This window comes from Takifugu rubripes, chromosome 4 (genome assembly GCF_901000725.2).
Source record: "Takifugu rubripes chromosome 4, fTakRub1.2, whole genome shotgun sequence".
Taxonomy (NCBI): Eukaryota; Metazoa; Chordata; class Actinopteri; order Tetraodontiformes; family Tetraodontidae; genus Takifugu; species Takifugu rubripes.
The window spans coordinates 5532831-5547693 of NC_042288.1; the positions used below are offsets into that span (position 1 = coordinate 5532831).

At 43.4% G+C, this 14863-nt stretch overlaps 1 protein-coding gene across 1 annotated transcript; it reads right to left on the reverse strand.

Annotated features, from left to right (window-relative positions):
- Nucleotides 1-252: 252 nt before the first annotated feature.
- oprm1 (opioid receptor, mu 1) lies at nt 253-14863 on the reverse strand. Its single transcript, XM_003963790.2, has 6 exons — nt 14176-14863; nt 3644-3993; nt 2610-2785; nt 2279-2457; nt 1942-2125; nt 253-1840 (listed from the first exon to the last, which is right to left on the reverse strand). The coding sequence occupies exons 1-6, from the start codon at nt 14427-14429 to the stop codon at nt 1835-1837; spliced, it is 1149 nt and encodes a 382-aa protein (XP_003963839.1). The 5' UTR covers nt 14430-14863; the 3' UTR covers nt 253-1834.

The window sequence follows — 14863 nt, forward strand, 5'->3', positions numbered from 1 at the left end:
TGTGTCAGAGTGAGGGTTACAAACAACAACCGTTGATACTAATGGTGCTGACAGAAATAATCATGCTGTCAACGTTCTGATTCCTTCAAACTCACTCCGTTACAGACGACCCATGACAGATCATCGCCTTCCTCGCAGCAACGCAGCAGCCTAACACACGCCGTCCTCCCACAGTCTCTTAATACGTTTCTGCTCCAGACAAATGTGAAAAGCTTCTCCTCCCAATGGAAAAAAACATCTCAGAAACTAACCTCATTTTGACAAATTCCAGTTTATCTCCAGTATATCTAAACATTGAGGATTTCAGATGCAATGGGGGAAAAGTGTAAAGTTTTGAACAGGCTTTAATTCATCACAGCGACAAACATCAACGATGTCACCAGAAGTAGTGTTGCAATAATAAAGCAGTTGTGCAGCCACGAGAGGGAAGCATGTCAGAACATCTGCCATAAGCTCACTACAATCGTGTTAAATCTAGATCTATACAATAATAATAGTCAACTGTAACGGTACAAACACATCACATCTGAAGATATTCAAAAGTCACAATCAATGAGGTTTTGTTTTTAATAATAATAAAGACTTTTTTCTAATTAAGATTACTAGCTGCAATTTTTGAACCAGGTATTTTTTTGTCACTTTATTAACATTATTAAAAGAAACAAATATCTCTATATATTTTTCTTTCCCCTTAGGTTTAATAACAGACAAACTACATAAATTACAGTATAAATGATAGAAGAAATAAAAGTAAAAAAAATAATAAATGGAGATTGTATGAGCATCTTTATTTATAAGATGATTTAGATGATTCAAAAATCCATCTAATGCTATTAAAGACATCAATCACAACCAAAATGCTTGGAAATAAGTCCCTCACTGGTGTGTTTAGCTTCTTAAATGAAAATATAATTAATCAAATTTCCAAACTTAAAATTAATTTTATAGAGAAAGAAAAGCAAAATTGCTAAATAAAGAAAAGGTGAGTAATGAATGACGCAATGTTTTTACAAGAAAAAAGTTTAGATTTACATTAGATTTAGAAGACAGATTTAATCAAATGTGAAATCCTCTGAAAGAATTCTGTTTATTTACACGCTAAAGACAAAAGAGTGAAAATGAGGCCAAAGCGATAAAGCGGTCCAGATTTAAGCGACAACACAAAGGGAACTACAGCTGTGTTGATCATCACATAAATACTGCTACAGAACATGAAATGGCCACGTTAAAGGCAAACTGCAGCGCCCCACGCGAGCCTGAAGGTCCTGGTAGATCCGGCCCGACTTCCAGTGTCACTTCACATTTATCCTGCGCGACCACCGTCTCAGCCAAGCGAAAAGATCCTCGCTTCACACGCGCAGGCGCTTTCTTCTATACATTCAGACGTTTGTGAGAGAGAGTTGCTAATCAGAGGGAAACGATTCAGCTCGGTTCTAAACCATAACGGACCCTCCCGCTGATCCGAACTCTCAAAGGGCTGCGATAGAAAGGAGCAGAGTGAATCTTTGTCAGTAAGGCTACATTCACATTAGCTTCACATGTAAATGGCTTTTAAGGAGCAGTTCACACATCCGAGGGAGGAAAACAGGATATAAGAAAGGTGGCAGCAGCCTGGATCCAGAGGCTGGGTGTCAACACTCAGAACCAGCTTGACCCTTTTCTGGGCCCCCTTCAGTCAGGTCTTCTCTCCAGCTTCAGCCACATCTGGGATTGTGCGTGTGTGTTAGTGTGTGTATGTGCACGGTCAGACCCCCGTGGTGACCTGGGTCACATCTGAGTTGAGGTCGTCATTGGCGCAGTGGCGTGAGTCCACCGACGACCCCTCCAGGGCTAGTCATACCTGCGGACAGGAGGCGTGCTTGTTAGGAATCAGAAGGCCGATGAAGCTGATTTATTAGCAGATATTTGACAGAGCAGAATCCGTCTGTTGCTCTGGCTGACCTGCTGATTGGATCTCTCTGCTGTGTTTACGCTGTTGGTTTCACGCTGAGGGAGCTTGCGAATGGTGATTCCAGTCCGGGACGAGTTCTGCATCTCCAGTACGGACGGACTCGGCGTGCAGAACTCTCGGAAACAACGCTTGAAGTTTTCATCCAGGTAGCCATAAAGAACTGGGTTCAGGCTGCTGTAGGGAGCAAATGAGGAGGGGAAGCGAGCATGTGTGCATGTGTGTGTGTGTGCGTGTGTGTGTGTGGTTGGAGCAGAATATGCATTTCCCATGCAAACTGAGTACATTTGGGCTGGTCCTCACAAGTGAGTGTGAATGTGTGGCTCCTACCTGTTGGTGTATCCCAAGGTGATGCAAAAGTGCCAGGTGATGGTCAGAAGGGTGGAGCTGGGGATTTTCACCAGAGCAGTAATGATGACGAAGATGTGAATCGGCGTCCAGCACACGATGAAGACGGCGACCACCACTAGGACCATGCGGGTGATCCGCCGCAGATTCCTGTCCTTCTCCTGTTTTTGGAGGAGAAGAGACACTCAGGAGGCTGTTTATTATTCATCTGAGAAGATTTTACACCTGCGAGCTCCAGCTTTCATTATCCCACATGGTGGCATGATAATGGCCTCATTTAGATCTAAATATAAACGTGGAGGCTTTACTGAACCTGGGAGCCTGACAGTATCCGAACGCTCTTGAGCCGCAGGATCATGAGGCCGTAGCACACGGTAATGATGAGGACGGGCATGATGAAGGCGAAGATGAACACGCATATCTTCAGCAGCGTGTCCCAGTACCAGGTCGGATGTGGGAATATCAGCTTGCAGTCGACGATGCTGGTGGCTGTACACACACACACACACACACACACACACACACACACACAAAATTATTTCTACTGTAGTTTTTACTCTTCATCACCTTTTGTAATAACCGCAGAGACTGAACTGAGCCATGGCCTCATTGAAGTGAGAGCTAATATAGCAACATTAATGTCAATAACAATGACGCACACGCGCAGCTGTTAATTAGAGTCTGACATTGGTCATTTAGCTCTGATGGACCTTTTAAGAAGCTGAATCCAGTAAATCATTTGTGATTCCTGACTGAAGATCTTAGTCTTCCATGATGGTTCTGAGATGGTTCTGAGCTCTAATGGAGAATCCTGCGGTCGCCCAGTGGGTCGGTGGGTTGCTCATCTGGTAATACGGCAACACCGCTGGATCTTTGTTTGATCTCTGTAATCTCAAATATCTCTGAACTAAATCACGGACACATGAGCTAATTACTGACAACCGGCGAGGTAGATAAAAGCTTTAGAGTGAACTTCAAGCCAAAGATTGTCATTTGACAGCATTTTACTGGCATCACTTAATCAATATCTGAAGCCCTCTGAGAGCCTAAATGAAGGTGCTTCTGAACACTTTCATTTTCTCTTTCCTGGGCGTAATCTGAGCAGTTTAACCACATAAATATGCGTCCTTGATTGTTGCAAGTCTCATTAATCACCTTTCAGGGTTAAGGCATCGGCTCTTTTCTGCGATTATGCTCAACCACCTGCTGTTTGAACTCCTACAGCTCAATTTATGTAATCTGCTCAAGTACAAAATTCCTGTTGAATCATGATGAACTTAATGGAAATCCTGCGCTCTCTATGCTGCACGTCCTTCCAGAACACATGAAATGAGCAGTTATGCTTACATGTGGCGGCGGTGGACGCCATGAACATGACGGGAAGTCCGATGGCAGAGGACAGAATCCAGTTGCAGACGTTGATTATTTTGGCGTTGTGCGGCGTCCTGAAGTCCAGTGCTTTAACCGGATGGCAGACGGCCACGTAGCGGTCCACGCTCATGGTGGTTAGCGTGAAGATGGAGGTGAACATGTTGTAGTAGTCGATGGACATCACTATCTTGCAAAGCACATCACCAAAGGGCCACGTTCCCATCAGGTAGTTGACGCTCTGGAACGGAAGAGTGCTCGTGACCAGGGCGTCGGCCAGGGCCAGGTTGAAAATGTAGATGTTTGTGGCGGTCTTCATTTTGGTGTACCTGAAAAGGATTTTTACAATGAAAAAAGATGAATTTGGTTTGTTTTTCCTTAGTCACACAGAAACTAGACAGTTCATAGTGAAATTCGTCCTCAGTTAATTACATGAAGGATGGAGGGTCACTGCTGCTCAGCTGCTCAGCCTCTGATTGAACGTCACGCAACATCAACCCGAATGTTCTTTCAAATCAGTATGGTGTGATTCGGACTGCAGATGAAGGCAGGGTCACAGAAAATGTTCTTTAGGTGGGTTTCGCTCCTCATAATGTTGAATGTATACGTTTCTGCCACGCAACGCTGTGATGGCATCAGCACCCCTGCAACAGCAGCAGCTTTCTACATAGGAAGAATGTTGTTTCTACTCCTTGTATTGATTATTCTTCCTCCTGCATGAGATAATCTCTGCAAATTTCAGTTATTATGCTACTGTGCTCCTCTGAATACACAACCTGACACTGACACACGACGCCTTCGGGCCTTTACTTTATTAAAGCCCATCTGTCATTTTACCTGCAAAGCAATTTGCCTCTTTTTGTTTGTTTGTTTTAAACGCTCTCTGCAATAATCCAAAATCCTCTTAGGAATCAGAGATGACAGTCACCCCATTAAATTCTGATTACTTTAACGCTGACAGCTTAAGTGCGGCTGTTACATGGGCCCTTATTTACGCGGAGCCAATGATGCAGCTCCAGCTGTCACTTTCCACGGTGGAGTGTGAGCGAGCTGGGAGTCATTTCCAACAGCCCAGTATCGACTTTGTGACAGTCACTAAGAAAGCCGATGAGCTTCCCTCTGCAACCGAGGCTCATGTGCGAATATCCTGGTCTACGGTGGGGGCGCTAGACCTCCTTTGAGCTCCACCGCCGAGATGAGAAGCGCTGTTAATCAATTTGCAGCTTTAATTTCGTCTTCACCCTTCTGTTTTATCATAGCAATACACACTTCAGCGGAGAAGAAAGGGTGCTAAAGGAAGCCTTGTGCAGCTCCAGATCAATTACATACATGAAAAAGTGTCAAAAAAGCTCTGAGCTACAACATCATTAATGAAAAACATTTTAAAGCCAGCAGCTCCAAATTTAATGGGTCAATAGGTAGCTTCTGCTGCTTATAGATGTTCTTGTATCAGTAAATGAAAACTCATTGTTTCTTTCCTGCCAAATGTGTGTCCATGATGACAGTATTTGGCCAATTTTCTTCTCCTTCACCTTCACCCCTTCATCCTTACAAGCATGGTTCTGCTCAAGGTTTCTTCCTATTAAAAGTGAGTTATTTCTGCCACTGCTGCATGTTCAGGGTCAAACTCTGGGTTTGTAAATGCTCCAGAGAAGATCTAATACAGGTTTGCCCACCTTTCCCTTATCAAGCTGTAATATTTTAATACTGTACCGGTATTATGAGTTGAACAACTGCTGCTGCACATTCTAAAAGCACAAACTGCAGTGAGGATGTAGAGAGGATGTGTCCCACCTTCATGAGAGGACAACTGGATTCTCATTCCAGCAGTAATTGAGAGCAGCTCATAAAGAAAATAAAGATCTGTTGAAAAATTTGAAAACAGACCATTAATAAAGATATTTGCAAATGTTAGAGCCAAAAAGATAAAGATTAGTTACAGATATTATGCAACAAAAGTTTCTCTTTTGCTGCTCTGTTTCTGTGGTAACCAAAACAAGAACCAGATTGATTAAGAAGAAAAAACAGCCTAAATGGCTCCTTTATTGAAATCATGTCTGAGTCCCTCCTTCATCCATTTATGTGCTTCCACCTCAGGAGGCTCACCTCTTTCCTCCTCCACCATCTCATTTGTCTTTATTTCTTTTTCCAGATAAATAGATTTGATAATGAAGGTAAATTAGCTCCCTGGCAGAAGACGAGCTATCAGGTGAAAGACAGGAAAGGAGAGCAAAGAAGCTCATTTCTGGCCTCTTAAATAAATTTTTCAGGAATCTTCATGTCCTCATCTGAAAACAAGGAAGTGCTCTTAAATTTGCGAGGCAGCCTCTGATTGGTTGTCTTAATGGCAAATTTAACAAGGCAGACTTATCTTCTGAGAGGGGTCGTATTCATGGTAAAGTGTTGAGATTCAGCCGCCGTGTGACCCCTAGTTGATCAAATCACAAATAGGAAAATCTCCCCAATTAGTCTGATGAATTTATCTTCACATTAAAAACAAAATTAGGAGCTTTAGGGAAAGTTTATATTTAATGCAATAAAACCCAGCATGTGCTCCCGCAGCACCACACTGTGGATTCCAGGGATTAATCTTCATATTCTCATCTGACAATCAGTAATAATCTCAGCAAACTCGCAGTTAATTCCCTCTTCCTGAAATACCAAAGCTCCCAGCATTCAGGTTCTGTGTTGCAGAACTGCTGGAAGTTGACGGGCTGTGGTTTACAGCATTGAGCAGAAATAAGATGAAATATGGATGGACAAATGCTGGTCTGGCTGGAGATGGTTCTGGAACCTTTGCTTTAGATTTATCTCACTGCGTATAGATGCTAATCAGCACTGCAGGATTTACAAGTGTTCCAGTACCAGTGAACGTTCCTTGGCCTTCTGCACCTCACAGCTGTAATGTTTAACGTCACAGCAGGTCGTTTTGTTCCTCAGGAATCCCAAACAGCTGAGCTACTAGAAGCCCCAGATTATTAATTCAGCTTCTGTGGCACAGCTACGCCTGATATCAGTCTAGATTAATCGCGTCTACATGACTGGAACATTTTGAACCTTTAGCCTCCCTTTGGACTCGGAGAACTGACCTGCACCGGGTTACATTCAAACATATCCTAAATGAGCTTAAGAACTGACCTGAAAATACTTCTTTCTATAGAAAAGACTTCTGCTCATGTTTTTTTTTCCCTGTAAATCAAGTTGCACAAAAGGATGTTTAATCCGGGGCTGGTCATCATTGCTGTCATTCTCTGAGCAACATGGAGCCAGTAAATGTTGTGCGAAAGCTCTTCCGTGACAAAGGATAAACGCTGACCTTGTTCTGTCTGAGGACGCTTCCACAGCCTCATTTCCATCTTCTTCAATTACCCAAGCCCAGTCGTGGTGGCTAATTTGAGTACACATGGGACAGCTGTTTGTTTAGAGAAAAAGCTTTCTGTGGGGTAGATGTGCTGCACAGCCAGGAGCCATTCAGATGTTGTGAATGTTGTTATGCAGCAACACGTCAAGCACACGTGAGGCTCCAGACACATGCAGGAAACACCAGTCGATTTTGACAGAAGAGAGAAATTATCTGAAACCTGCAGTTTTATTTCTACACTTAGGCAGTGGATAAAAACATCACACCAATTTTACTGATGTATATCCTTAAAATTGGGGACGTTGTGCATAAACAGTGGCAGAAATGTACAGTATACTTTTCCAGATATCACATGCACAAAGGTGCGACCTGGAATCCATCTGCAGCGCCACAGCACATGTGAAGCTGAAACATACAAGCCACTGTTTTTGATCACCAGTTTGGAACGGAGACTAATTGATTTCTGTGGTTCTTTCTATGAAGGAAGCTAAACACACTTCATCATGTGCTGGCGATGGCAGCCAGCTCATGCACAGCCTCATGGGTGATTCATGGGCTGCTGCTGGCTGCAGATAAACTGTTGCAGAAACAGGCCATTTCCCTCAACAACACTGTACATACAGAACATGATGGATTGCAGTGCAAAAAGTCGGCGTGCACACGTTTGAGTTCTCAGCATGCCTTCTGTCTGATGAACAGAGAATGCATGCAGCATTTCTGTGAAACTCTGACTCCATAATTCAGAACACGTTTGTCCAAATGGATTGTTTTGGATTATCGTCATCGTGAATCACGCTGTTAACAAAAAACAAGCTCAACTGATTGGTGTTTTTTTCCTTTTTTATGCTCCATTGACATCTCAAGCGTCTTCATTTGCTTCTTTCCACAGTATTATTTACCTCCAGAGGCATTGGAAGCAGATGTGCTGCTGCGAAACCATGACACCACCACCACACAACAGAGAGAAGCACGAATAACAGTTATTTAGCTCAAGTGTTATTTCTTCACTGTTGTTGTGGACCAAATCAACTTTGAGTATATAAATTGAATGACCGATCAAGCACAGGGACCTGATCATCACCCTGATCATTTAATGTAAATCATTGAAGGCTGAAAATGAGTCAAGGCTGTTTCAAACACAAGCTAAATAAAGACAGAGAGCAGCTAAACCAGATGCTGTAGTTAACTAATTAATTTTAAAAGACTATCTGAAAAAATTATTGGGTCAAACTGCTTCAGATGTGACTCAAACACTTACATTCAGATGTGTGTGTGTGTGTGTGTGTGTGTGTGTGTGTGTGTGTGTGTGTGTGTGTGTGTGTCGGGGGGGGGTCTCAAATAGCTTCACATGATTCCTTTCTTTTTTCTTTTTTTTTACAGTCAGAAAATAACTTTTCAGGCCTACACATCAATACCTGCATAACATCTACCAAGTGCTTTCTTGTGTGGCCAACCACTTAAGGTATTATATAAGCAGTAGCTTTGTGGACATTGGTGCTTCAATGACAGAAAAACACGCTCTTCCTGTTACAAAATGGATTGTACAGGACCCGAACGCAGGCCAGGACACAATGGTGAAGTGGTCAAACAGTTTTGTTTACAGGGAAGGGGAGCACACACTTTCCTCCTGTGAAAGAGCAATTTTTTCCACCTGAGTATTCAAAAGAAGTTGAAATTTTGCACATGCATTAATATTTGTATAAGAAATAGGAAAAATAGGTATGTTCACGTGAATTTATAGTAGTTGGCTCTGTTGCTCAGTACTGCCCCCTGCGGCTCCACTGGTACTGCAGCCTTTTGGCCTTCACACAGCTTTAGTGCAGAAATATGGAGGATATGAGCAGAGAAAAAAGTGGTGTCTTTCAGGATCTCTGGTGTTAATCAGAGAAAATGAAAGGTAGAGCTACAGAAGCTGCACCTCACCTCATCTCCTGTGGAGATATGGGTGGGATGTCACCTCCTCAGCAGCTCACCCATCCGCCAGTGTGATGCTCCCATCAACAGCTGTGAGGTTTTTGGTAATGTATGGAATCATAGCTAGTCTTCGTTTTCCAGGCCTGATCCAGGTCCTAAACCTGCTGGTACGATTGTGTCTTAATTCATTTGGGGTTTATTTGAACATTTCCGGGGCTTTGGATTAAGATATGTGTTACAGTATGTTTACCGTTATAATTCTAGGACAAAATTGTAACGGTAAACACACATTATGATCATATTTGTGTGCTGCAGGTTTACTACTGGAAGAGACATATGGAGGCAGTACGGGAGTCACCATATTTATTATTTTACAACAGCATGTAATTGTTTTAACTGGTCTGCTGAGCTCTGGAAATATTAAATAAATACAATCAATCAAATATGAGAGGTGATGTCTAAATGACCTGACTGGAACGGATACCAGAAGATCAATACCAGGGTTCATACAATGACAAACTCCAGTGGGGTGAAACTAAGCAGCCATGTATTGATCCACTTGCCAATCTATATAACAGATGTTCCTCTGTGTCCATTTCTGTAGACACTTCCTGGACTTCCAGCGTAATTACAGGAGACATGAACCCATGATGGTGTTCACATTTATATGAGATGACCAAAATCTTCATCACTGAACCAACAGCAGAAGGTCCATCTCAGGCTGCTGTAGAGACATGAGGGAACAGCAGCAGGATCAATATTCAGATCATTTTATTGTACTCATTTTAATTTGGATTAGGATCTCAGGAGGTTCCCTATCATCTGCCTCCTAGCCAGTCAATGCACATCACCTTCTAAAATAGAACCCGCATGGTCAGTATTGAGGTTTTATTGGAACTGACCAGACCTGTCTTAGACTGTAAATTAGACCATCATTGTCCACAGGATCATTCAACGCAATATTTCTACACTGTCATTAAGTATTTCACATAGGAGGGCTTCCAGAATCTTGACATTTGTTCTTTCTGAACATATTGAAACTAGTATCCAAATGCATAATGATGTAATTCACTGATGGAACCAGAGAACACACGGATTCATGTGAACTAAACATTCAAAAAGGATTCCTGATTAAATCAAACAAAATGTGGAGCCGATTTAGGAGAAACTTTTTAAACTGTTCGAACTATTAATGTGCGTGGAGCTTCACTTGAAGTGTCCATATTTAATGAATGGATCTGAGGAGCGCTGGAGAAGGTTGGGAGCTGTCAGACTTGCTGTGACTTCCGGGAGGAGCAGCAGGCGACTTCACTCCCGCACAAACTAACAGTTGTTTCCAGAATGTCAGGAGAACAAGTGACTCACTTCTGCATTTACAGACGGAGAACAAAACTCCCTTTGCTCTCAATTCTTTAGGTAATTATGACTGTCGGTGCAAAACTGTGAAAATACAAAGGAAGAAAAAGTTCATGTCAAACTGTGACGGCTGATCGTCTGCTGGTCATGATTGGAGGATCTTCCTGCCTTTTCCTCTCTTCTTTCCTGACTATTGTTCTTTTGCTTTGCTCAGCCCAACTCCTTCTGTTGGCTCCTCAACGCATTTGTGTCCATGTTTTTAAAGAGCTCATTACTTACACACTGACAGAGTAAAAACATCCTAATTAAGTCCCTGTTGCCTTTCATTAGTCACTAATAAGGAGTAAGACTCTGTTCCATCATTTGGTATACAAGCACACCGCTCTTTTATCAAACTGAACATATATCTGTGACAGGGGTCACAGATAAACGTCAGAGGTCAGAGGTAGCAACAGACCTGCCTGCTGGTTTTAATGAACGTATCAAACAAGTGTTGCATGTTCAGCACTTTAAATCTGCTCCAGCTGCTGGTTTGAAGTGGTAACAGCACCGTGTCACCAACGTGGACCTATCAAAGCTACCTTTTAACCCACTTAAGGAAGGTCAGTCATCTGCTATACTGACCATTAAACTAAAATGAATTAGCTGAATTAAACCTGAAAAGAAGAACAAATGTGTCCTTTGCCAGTTTAGAGTGGGAAAAAAAAAAACAGAGGCAGCAGAATAGACAGTGGAGGACCAAAAGTGAATGCTGCTCATCTGGGCTTTAGAAAGGAGCCACTTGGATTAAATTCAACATCTGTTTAATTAGCTGGCAGAGAAGCTTTGTTGAAGATTTCAGTATAAAGGTGATGTTTGGCACTGAGACACAGTTTCTTCCTGTTAATAGGGAGGTTTTCTGAAACAGGGGGCTGTGGCTAGAATCTTAAAATTGCAACCGTGCCTTTTATTCTGAATTAAAATCAGCACCAAAATGGTGGAAGACCATTTACTTCCTGATGGTCCACTCGCATGAATCTGGTTGAAAATGACTGCCTGGCATTTCGGTGGCGTTTACCTCTGAAACACTCACAAATGTAGTTGCTAATGCAGCCCTTAGCGGAGCTCCTGAAGCATCTAATTGTTGGATGAGACTGGTGGATGTTATTGCACTGATTGGTTTGCTGTCTGGAGGATACTGGATGGTTTGTCTGCAAACATCTCATCTCAACATTCTCTCTGGATTTAGTAGTAAATTAGAAATGTTGTGCGCTAGACTTTTCTTCTCTAAACCCCTCCTGATCCACTGAAATTGAGCACCTATGTGCAGGTTCTGATGGATTTCACTTTTAGTGGAGACAGAAAGTCCCTCAGCAGCTTACACAGATGAAAAGACCCTGTATAGTTTGTGAGATGTTTCTACTGCTGCTGATTATCCAACTCCATGAGTCTGGATGTCTGTTGAGAGGGCCTAGTCATTTTGCACTCATCCTGCTTATAGAAAATCTTCATTGTTACCATAGTAACAGGAAGCACTCTGCACTCGCAGCATATTCCTGGTGGAACTTATAGGGGTCTGCTCAACCACAATTGATTTTCTTTTTCCGTTTAAGCATGCAGAAGTGCGGTTGTATTTGTTTGCAGATCCAAGAATGGGGCCATCAGAGGAGCGAAGGACAGGAAGGCAGAGAGTGAGACAGAAAGCCTTTATGGGCATCATTAGTCAGAACATGACAGTGAATACGTTTGACGAATGCTGCTGTCCGTGTTTAAGGAAACCTGTGTTCACGCCTAAGGGGGCGAACGTTCCTGTGTGTGTTGTGTGTGTTGACTGAATATTCCATCTAAATGTCAGAAGAAAATAAAAATCAGGTAGAGCGTGTCAGTGAACGGCGTCTGTGCTCCTGTCCATCCCATCTCTCACCCAGTGACTGCTGGGATGGCCCCAGCACTGGGTGGATTCTGGGTTTTCTGCATCTGCAGCATCACAACTAGACTCACAGAGGAACCTGCAGCAGTGGTGGGGACCACTTAGTGAATTAGGCCTCTTAAAAGCTGTTGGTATTTCACAAGAGTAAACTAGCCTGCACGCCCACATACAAACACGGTTCTTCTGTATACAGCCAAGTCCAAGTCCGTTTCATTAGCCGAGACAGCAGAGAGGACGAGGAAGATAAGATAAATCTGCTTCCACCAGGCAGTGAGGCATGAGACAGCTAAATCTACAGCCTTTCCTATTTGTCTTCTGAAGTCAAGACAAACTACGCTGGAATATCGAATAGCACCTTGGACACCAGCTTGTGTTTTATATTTGTCCATTTTTTATGTCTGAAAATGGAATGTGTTCATCAAGATGTGAGTGGTTCTTTTGATAACAGTTTTTCATCATTCTTCAGATGGAGAATGGATGGAGTGAAGATTTTAACACCTTTTATTTTAGTGATTCCTGAACAGAATGGCATATCAACATTCCTGGTTCCAATCTTTCCTTCCCTGTTAACAAGCAGGATCAGGGTTGTTGGGGTGTATTCCTGCCCCCCCACCCACACCCCCACCCTGGACAGGTGACCAGAAAAAACACACTGTTCCTCATGTACACACATTTTGTAAAGTATGATGAAGAGCAGCTGCTAGAGTCTCTGTAACATCCTAAAACAGAAAAAAACAAACTCAGTCATGTGACCCATAACCACCCAGCGATCATTAGGCCCCTGAGCGTGATGCACAAAGGTACTGAGTCACCTGTCATGACCCCGAGTATTAAGCAATCTGAGCAACTGGCCCAAATTCTAGGCTAAGCATGCTAGGCTAATTTACTGACTGCAGATCTGCATCTGCTGTCTGCCTGCCGCACCTGAGGGATCAAAATATGACTCAGTTGTACAAATGTGAGCAGTCTGTCCTTACCTGTTTTCAACATCTCGATTATGGTCACACTGGAAAGAACATCAGTGCTTATTCCCATTGTTCTGCATCAGTAGCTCAGTGAATCAGACAGATGGTCAAGTCATGGATGGAGTCACGACCACGGATATCATCTAAGAGGCAGAAAATTGGACCCCATGTCGGACTGACCGGTGACGTCATCAGAGAACCCGCCAACCGGTGGCTCTTTGAGGTGTGTGTGTATGTAGCCAACAGTAGCCACACAAGTCACTTGCTGTTCATATACAGCCCAGAGAAAAACACCAAAAACTTGAAAGAGCCACACTCTCAACAACCTTTTTATTCTGTAAAGCTCCCAGCAACTTCTGAGTTTAAGAAAAACAAAGGATAAAAAGTAAGAGGCTGGAGATGAAAACAGGTTCACTCTACATATTTGCTCACACACAAGGGGAAATGTGTGATGTGTGAACGTCAGTTCTGCCTCCAGACCTTAGAAGTGTTTGATCATCTTTAAAATATAAATAAGGGAGAGTGAGTCAATGTAACATCACACATATGGACATCATGGAGGACACGGGCCCATTGTTTGAATTAACCAAACCAGTGATGCTTTTAATGGGTTTAAACAACCCAGCTTAACTCTTGGCAGATATCCACCCACAGTGAGACCAGAGGACACTGGGATGCCTGCAGCGTCATCCCAGCGTGCTGTTCCAGTTCACATGGAGACAGTGAGAAAGCACTGGCGTTTGGTTTTCACTCCATTTTTCAGGTGAGTGAGGTGGAACGTCCCTGGCTGGGGCAGATTTTTATGCAGATAACCGCAGAGACATGACTTCATCAAGTAGCACTGACAAAACTTTTGTACACACACGCATCAACAGGTTGGTGTTAAGGTTCATCCTCCCTCTCGGGTGTGTTAGAAATGGGGTTGAAGAGCCGAAAAGCGCAGCACAAGTTAGGGAGCGCGTCCACGCACATCGGTTTTTTTTTAGTGAGAGCTGCTCGGACTTACCTGACTATGATGTACATCACCAGCACGTTTCCAACCAGTCCGACCACACACACGATGGAGTAGAGAGCGGTGATGATGATCGCTATGATGACCGGGTTGGCGTCGTCTTCCAGCCCGCGCTCCGCGTCGCATCGCGTCTCCGCGAAGCCTGAGCTGTTGCCGGCGTCGGTCAAGTTCTGGCAGAAGGTGCTATTGTTGTGGTACAACATGGACAACTGGCCACGGAAAACCGAGCCGTTACGTGCGCTCTCCATGGTCTTCAGCCTACACCGAGTGCGCGTTCACGGACTACGCTCCTGTGGTGCCCTGTCGGGGACGTGTGCGGGGTTCGGCAGGGACGGAGGGTTAAATCTCCCTGATGGAGAAAACGTCTGTGCGTGATGGAGAGAGAGAGAGAGAAAGCGAGAGAGGAGAGAAACACCCGCTGAGCTCCGAAGAGAGGCGTGAAAAATGAATGTTTGCTTCCTTTCCTCCTTCCTTGCTCCCTCCCCAGGTTCATTCTGCTGTTCTTACCCGTCCTTATCTTCAGCTCCTCCTCTTGACCAACATATCGGCTACTTTCTTTCTTGAGCCAATCAATAACTCGTTTTTCTTACAGTATTTATAATTAGTCTATCCGATTCTGTTCATTTATCTCAAGTGTTTAGCAGATACACGTGTAAATCCGCGTTAACGCGTTTATTGATTT